Here is an 8,246-nt window from a genome sequence, read left to right on the forward strand (position 1 = left end):
TAACAATGTCTTACAGCTAACGATGGTTCCTTAATGCTATAACATGCAGAGAGGTAATGGTGGTGCTGATAAACATTACTTATATAAGATGACAAACAGAAATGTTGTTGGGATTCAGTCATGCAACAGCAGTCAACAACTTGAACGATTCCCCAAGTAAATCAAGCTGCAGACTAAATTAACATGATTGACGAGCACCTCTTGCAGCATCATTATTTATCGCAGACAGAGCAATTTGGAAACACATAACCTATAGCGAGTTATGAATTATGAATGCATCTCAACCGAGCACACAGCAAATATTTCTGTGCAAGCTTTGTTTTTCATGCGCAGCTTTTCAAACCCTTTTATGGCAATTTGCAAGATTCTAACAGCTAGGCCGAGAGTTGCTGTAAATAGATATCGGCGAGACAGATTTCTCTTTGCATCAATCATTTATTTTAGGGATATTCCCAGGATATACACATGGATTGCAATCTAGGGTAATTCCCTAGGGGTGGAAAATGCTCTAAATTTGTTTCAAAATAACCCCAGATAAGCAGATATGTATCTTTGGGATGCCATTAATACCAATGATTACCCGGAAGAAATAATTGACAGACCACAGAATGATGAGCAATTGCAATACAATGGATCTGGTCCTCTTTAGCTTGCATAGTGGTACCTCAGAAGATTACCAGTGTGTATCGGTTAGTAGATATCATGTTTTAAAATTAAAATACACGTGGGCTATAAAATGTATTTCTTTTAAAAATGCACACTTGAGGCCTTTGTAGCCAACGGATAATTGCATAATGGCTGACATTAATGGGATTCTTTTCTTGGCTACAATTACTTTAAAGGAAAGAGCTATGAAGATAGGTCATTGTAACTGAATTAGCCTAGAACAAAATGGATTAGGGGTGACATGATAGAATTGATAGAATTCCTAAAAGGAGTATACAAAGTTCACCCGATCGATCCACACCCAGCACAGAAGCCAGGTGGAAGTGGACTTAGAAAAGAGGGCAGGAGACACTTCAGGGATGGAACACTGAGGGGACGGAACACTGAGGGGACGGAACACTGAGGGGGTGGAATGGGCTACCTAGCCATGCTGTTGATGCTGAAGCACTGGGATCCTTTAAGTCCTGAGTTTTGAGATCCGCCAGCTACTAGGAACCAGGAAAGCACTGATGGGCCACATGTTATTCTGTAAATATGATTTCTATAAATTCATATTTTTTTATTTGTGAAAGTGTAGTTTAAGTGTAAGAGCCCTACACAATCATTTTCGGGCAGTTTCAATTTGATAAGGGGATGGGTATGGGAGGGTCAGTTTTTGCCCATTCTCTCTCATATAATTCATAAGACGGATATGTATAATAAACCCTTGAGAGGCGAGGGATTTCCAAGTACAAAGTAAATGATGCCGTTACAAAATGCTAATGCACTTCACAGCCTATAGAAGAAATACAAGACTTCCCAGTAATAAGAAACAAAATGTTACACCTACAAAACATCAAAGCGATTCTCCAGCTACACTCTGTTAATGCTACAGAATTACACAAGGTTTCATTCAAAGCATGTTATTTCTAATAACTTTATTAAATACGTTTGCTTTGATGTGAGCATCAAAGACCTCAAGTGTTTTTTTTTAATTCAAAGCTTCGTGTCTATTTTAGTTCTGACTAGTACTTAAGTAGTCCCGTTCCTGTTGCAGAATGATGTATGATGCTGTATGATGTCTGATGAAGTGTTTGAAACTATGATTTTTTTTTATCTGCAGTATTAAGAGTGGAGCGTGGAATCTGTGACTGCACTGCATCGCACGGCACTGCCTGTTACATATACACATTCACTGCAGTCAAATGATGTTGTTTGCTGCACCGTTTTCACTCATGCATACAGAGTTATTACAGTAGCTAAGGAGCCAGGTCTAGAGTCACTTTTATTAACACTATTCTTTTCAACAGGGCTTGAATCATACTCACATTTCCAGCAAGATGTAGTTACTCAGCACCTGACAGCAAACACAAATTGTTTTGCTGGTGACCTCTGGAAAGCCTAGCAGCGAAGAAAGGATTTCTCTCGTTTTATCACCTCACCTTGACATCCCTAGGGGACACTGATACATTGTCAAAGAACATCAAACCAACCCCCTGCTTTATGCATAATGAATTTGAGAGAGTTCAGCATAGGTAAAAAATAGTAATACTGCAATTCAGGTTGCATATGCCTTTGAGGTAATCTGCCCATGTATACCTTTTGCTGTAGAGGATATTTTTTGACAGCACAAATTCTCATCACTGTGAAAAGCAAACTTTTGACGTGGGACGGGAGTCGATGGGGTCTGGATGTTGACCCTGAAATATTGAGGAAAAGAGGTGGGCCTGTGAATGTCTGTAACTTCTTAGGAACTATAAAGCTTGTGCACAAAGAGAGGTTTGACGTAATACTCTGATATTGTCTGCTTGTCTGACCATAGGACAGTGTTGGGGGAACAGAAGCCCATTTTGGGCAGAATTCTGAGGTTTGATGCAACACTTTACACAGCGCTCCACTTCTGATAAGTTACTGCTGTATAGATATTCCTTAGGAAGAGGGTTCAAATGTGTCAAAAAGCACACAGAGTGGAAATATATGAAATTATAATAACGGCAGTACCTTCACTTCACACACTAGCCTTATACTGTAGTGGGAAGAATATTCCAACTGTTTCAGGAGAAAAATAAAGGCTTTATGGACACTTTCTTGAGTGATGTTCCATATACCTTCATTAATAAAAAGCAGTCCATGCATGCTGAACTCTTGTTTGAAGAATTAAAGTTACATGTTTGAACAATAACGCGTTTTGTTTTAATTTAGAAGGAAAGGAAAGGGAATGAGGAAATTCCTGGAGCAAAGAGATCTTGAGCTGATCAGGAAATATCAAGTAGGGTTGCCAGGCTGTGTACAATCTGCAGCATGTCCACAGTGTATATTCAAACCATAAAAGCTTTCATCTTTAGACCCCATTCAACTCATTAAAAAAAGTCAAACAACCACACAGATGCACAAGTGTGTACTACATATAGCAGGTGTTTACCTGTTTTCATTCTTCCAGCTTTAGTTAAAACCTGTGCAGCCATTCAATAAATACAGAAGAAACTTAATAATAATAATGTATATTGTATAGAAAGACACATAGTACATTAAAAGTTTTAATTAGAATCAATACCTTGATGTGAAACTCTCACTGTTTGAGTAAGGGAGGTCTTTAATCCCAGTTACACTGAATCGTATTTCTAAATGTAAGTTTGGAGTAAGGTTTAGAGTTAGTTAGGGTTATATAATGTAAAAAGGATTTACACATTAAATACATTGTAACTATGCATAAGTACACATTTCCTAAGTAACTACCATGTAAATGCACAGTAATTAGAGACACTTAATGTAAAGTGTTACCACTTGGCTGTAGTTTTAAGAAACTCAGAGGCAAGCCCCATCTTCAATTAACTATTACAATCACTTGACACACGTGTGTTATGAACTGTACTGTACTTACCTGTACTTGTCTTTTCATTTCCATGCGACTTCCACCTCCATCCCCATGCAGCTAATTCTCTCCCCTGGGGAGGGGGGGCGGCTGGAGCCCCATCCACCATCCTCTCCTCTAGCCAGTCAAGCTGTCAGCCGAGGACAGACCGAGCATGCCAGGGAAAGAGTATCGAGGCCAAGAAAGGATTCTGTGTTTTTATTTGCTGATAAACAAGCATGTTCGTTCAATTGGCTTTATCAACACAAATTCTGAACCTATTTCTTGTCTCTGGTCCTCTTTTGGAATAACATAAAAATGGCAGCTGACTGCAGAATATTGTAGCAAACACTTGGTTTTAAAATGTGACAGCATACCGTACATTGAGCTCTACTGCCATCTCCTGGTGGCTTGTTGTAAATGCTGTGGTTTTATAACAGCTGGGGGGTGAAGAACCTTTTACTGCATATTCACGTGTAGTTAAATTCAGAAATCGGGTATAAAGGTTGTCAGTTGGAATGTGTAAGCTTCCTCAATACTTGTTGATGAATCAAACAGTGCCTAAGGAAGGAGAATATATATATATATATATATATATATATATATATTCTTTTGACCATGAATTTTTGATGCATAGTACATTGTAAAAAGTCTTTAAATAATAAATTAAAAAATGTAATAGAAAAGATAACACATGTAATAATTTGATTTTATTTTACATCAATATATAAAGGAATCCCATTCATGTTAAAGGCAGAAAGGTCCATCCCATCACACATCCAAACTTTATGACATATGTGTGGACAATTGAGTATATACAAATCCTCCAGGAACACGCACACTGGTAATTAAAATACAATGTTTTTTTCACTAGATATCTTTTGACCAGTATTTGTAATAACTTTCTTCCTTTTCCAGAACCCTGCTAAATTCATAAATGCAGTTTAGATATCTGAAATAGGTTTCCATTTAGTTAAACATGTCTCGTTTGGAGGCTAGAAGAGACCTTTCTTTGGCTTTAATATATTGAGATGCTAATGTCTAATTCTGAGACATTAACGCTGTTGCCTTCCTGTAAGTAAACAACAGGGCCTCATTTGTGCTGGAGTAAAGTGAAATTAGAGATTACTGAATGAACTAATAATGTTATACTGTACACTTCAACAGAGCTTTTATTAACAATTAACACAACAACAAAAAAAACAATATTATCCATCCTTTTCATTTTTCGGTTTGGTAGAAATCATATGCAAAGCGTCTCATTTCGAGATAACATGCTCTTACATTACCATTGTAGCATTGCATAGTCAAAATAGACAAACCACTTTTTTTTTTTTTTAAGTTGAACTACATTTTGTATTACAAAATCAGATGTTCAGATCAATATCTTTCTTATTCATTCTTTTCTTATTTTAATATTGGTAATATCGCACAAGGACACAAGCACATTGACGCTACACCTTTAGTGGTTCTGTGGTCACAGCTTTAACTGAACCCTACATTATACTGCTAAGCTTTCACGTTGAACCCACGTGGTCCTCTAACAAAACCACCACGTTCTTTAAAAAGCATGAAAATACATTTGGCACAACAATACCGAAACTTGAAAAATACAACAGATGATTATTGTGATTACGCCATTAGCTTGTTGACGGAGACTAGCAACGCGAGGGTTAACTGAGCCACGGTGAGGAAGTATGAGAGGCTACAGCTGCTGGAAGCGTTTGCAGAAAGGTACGCAGCTGTGGCGTTCAAAGGATTCATTGTGCTAGTAGTTCCTGGCAATGTAGGATTTGTTCCTGTCAGACTGGAGTTGGTTCCGTGCTCCGTTGAGTTGGTACCTGTAGTCATGGTGTTGTTAACAGTCTGGGAGGGTTCGGACTCAGACGCAGTGTTATTGGTACCAGAGACTGAGGAGTTAACAGACACGTTGGTGTTTGTATTGGATGGAAAATTGATTTCACCTGAAGTTGAGTTCTCTCCCGCAGAAGTACTATTGGATTTGGTGGTATCTGTTGTGGAGTTGGTTTCATTTAAAGTTTCATTGTCGGCACCCATTGCTAATATATAAAGAAATAATAATGATGAATATAACTGAAGGATGATGTTCACAGATTGTGGTATGATATCATGTCAAAGTTAATAATATAATAGGTATAATTAGCTGGTAACAATAAACTATCCATGATCTTCAGTCAAAGCTCAGTGTCTGCAATAATTTAGTCAATGTGTATTAATATCCTCTGTATATACAGTTAAAGATAGGTAAGGAATTAATTTATCATTATGATTTATTTCTTAGCAGACGCCCTTATCCAGGGCGACTTACAATTGTTACAATTGATATCACATTATTTTTACATACAATTACATTATTTTACATACAATTACCCATTTATACAGTTGGGTTTTTACTGGAGCAATCTAGGTAAAGTACCTTGCTCAAGGGTACAGCAGCAGTGTCCCCAACCTGGGATTGAACCCACAACCCTCTGGTCAAGAGTCCAGAGCCCTAACCACTACTCCACACTGCTGCCCCCTTTATATATATATATATATAAACACTGGTCTCACTGAGCAAAAAAACAATAGTATAAGTGATTGCACTTATCAGTAATAGTCGAGGACAACTCTTACAAAGGGGGAATGGTCGTGTTCTCCTAACCTATAAGAATAATGTCTGCCACTCACCTCCTTCAGTGTAGACTGGCAATGCTATTAAAAGCACACAGAGAGCAATCATTGATGTGAAAGGTAGCATTTTCTCTTTGTCTTCAGCCACAGGATAATTCAAATATGAAGCGCAAGGCTTTTAGCAGGGTTATATCCTCTCTCATTGAAGGACACACCCAGGTAATGAAGTCATTGTCTGGGTGGGGACGGAATGCAAATATTTACTTTTACAATTCTGTGTAAAACTGCTCCAAAAAAAAAAAAATTATACAAAGTATGATTTGATTCTGTAGTTGAGGCTTTCAACTCACTTCCAAGCAAATTAAATACCAAACAGTTAATTTGATACACGTGTTTTTTTATCTGGTCTATATCTTCCCTCTCATGTTTTACTGTTCCACTTAACAGCACACATGTCTATTTTTGATATAAAAACGTTTTGACTGCACAGGTGAATTCTTCAAGCTTGATGAAACTGGATTTTTGTGTAATTGAGGTTAGATTGTACCTATGCAACCTTTTAGTGTCTTACATAATTCAACATGACTATTAACAGCCCTTGTTCATGTTTTGTAAATGGTTTGTAACAATTATTAACAATGTACTCAGCCTCTAATTAAAACAATTCTTTACCCTTTAGGGTACAAGGGATCATTTTTTCACCCTATTTTCTCCCACTTTGGAATGCCCAATCACTTTCCTCCTCACTGCAGCAATTCCCCACGAAGATTCAGTGGGCGTCCTCCAAGCCAGCTTCCTTTTTCCTTCTTTTTTTAAATCTTAATTTAGCCACTTCTGTTCTGTTAGCCAGTAATGTCTTTCATGCATCATTTCACACCTGGATATTAATTATACACTTTTTTTTCCAGTATGTCACTTTTTGTGGAAACAATGCTCTGTGTGTTTACTGCATACAGGTCAATTCTGCACAATTACCTAAGATTATTGCTGATGACGGAATGTACCTGACTGTGAGGGGTGCAGAACTGCTGATGATGGAATGTACCCGACTGTGAGGGGTGCAGAACTTGGCTGTGCCTTTGGTAAATAAAAGTGGTGCTTACCATGCAGCATAAGGAAAATATGTACATAGAGTGTGTACTGAGCACTTGAGTTTGCACTGTAGAAAGTTCCTATTGTTGACTGAAGGTTAAGAAGACTGTATTCCATCACTTAACGCACTGTCTATCCGGAAGAACTAGTTTTGGAAAGACAATAGTTCCACTGAATGTTTAGAGAAACAAAAGTAATGTATCATTTGCTTTTCCAATCTGGGACATTTTGTTGATGGTGCATTCATTTGTTTTATTGCAAAAAAGTACAGTGTACATGAAAGGAAACAACGCCTGGCTGCTATGAACCTCACAAGCTATTTAAACATATATTTTTTCTTGATAATCACAGTATTAAAATGAATACAATTTAATTAACATAGCTGGGTTTGGACCATCACACTATCTATACATTTATCTTAGCTCTATTTAAGGCCTGGCTTTGAAAACCTAAAACTGACTTTGAAATGTACCCCCTTTTTTCTGAAAAAATATATCGTCAGGCCAGCAAGAAACTAATCTTCAACTCTTCTGTTCCTTTCTGAAGAATATAGAACTACATGCATACTGCGTGACTGGGAGACAGATAGTTACTCAGCTCCACTTCCTTTCTGTGCTGTTTGCTATGTACTATAGAATTTCAACTACTCAAGTATGATGTGTTTTAGACCTGGGGATTTTAAATTTGTGTAAACGTTCTAATACTGCGAGTTCAGGAGTTGTTTTTATCTGCTGTAGATAGGCTTGATCAGCGAGTAACTCTAGTGCGCAGAAATTATTTGCCAGAAAAACAAAAAGAAAACTTTTCAGAATGGCAGATCACTAGATGGCACTGGCTCTTCATTAGACATTTCAGCTGATCTAGCCTGTGTGAAGTGTGAAGAGCAGCTCCTGAACAACATAAACATATATATACACACACACATATATTTTTGCCATTGCGATAAGAACTACACAGAATTTTCAAACATGAAAATGTAAGGGGACAAACTAAAAGTTTAACTTAACCCTAGCACTCTATTATT

The 8,246-nt window shown here is 37.4% G+C and overlaps 1 protein-coding gene across 1 annotated transcript; it reads right to left on the reverse strand.

The window, feature by feature from the left end:
- Positions 1-4,189: 4,189 nt before the first annotated feature.
- Positions 4,190-6,318, reverse strand: LOC117397267 (autotransporter adhesin BpaC-like). The gene is made up of 2 exons (XM_033995998.3): positions 6,188-6,318; positions 4,190-5,556 (listed from the first exon to the last, which is right to left on the reverse strand). Exons 1-2 carry the CDS (start codon positions 6,255-6,257, stop codon positions 5,129-5,131), a joined length of 498 nt encoding a protein of 165 aa, XP_033851889.3. The 5' UTR covers positions 6,258-6,318; the 3' UTR covers positions 4,190-5,128.
- Between the last annotated feature and the right edge of the window lie 1,928 nt (positions 6,319-8,246).

Source organism: Acipenser ruthenus, chromosome 39 (assembly GCF_902713425.1).
Source record: "Acipenser ruthenus chromosome 39, fAciRut3.2 maternal haplotype, whole genome shotgun sequence".
In the NCBI taxonomy this organism is placed as follows: Eukaryota; Metazoa; Chordata; class Actinopteri; order Acipenseriformes; family Acipenseridae; genus Acipenser; species Acipenser ruthenus.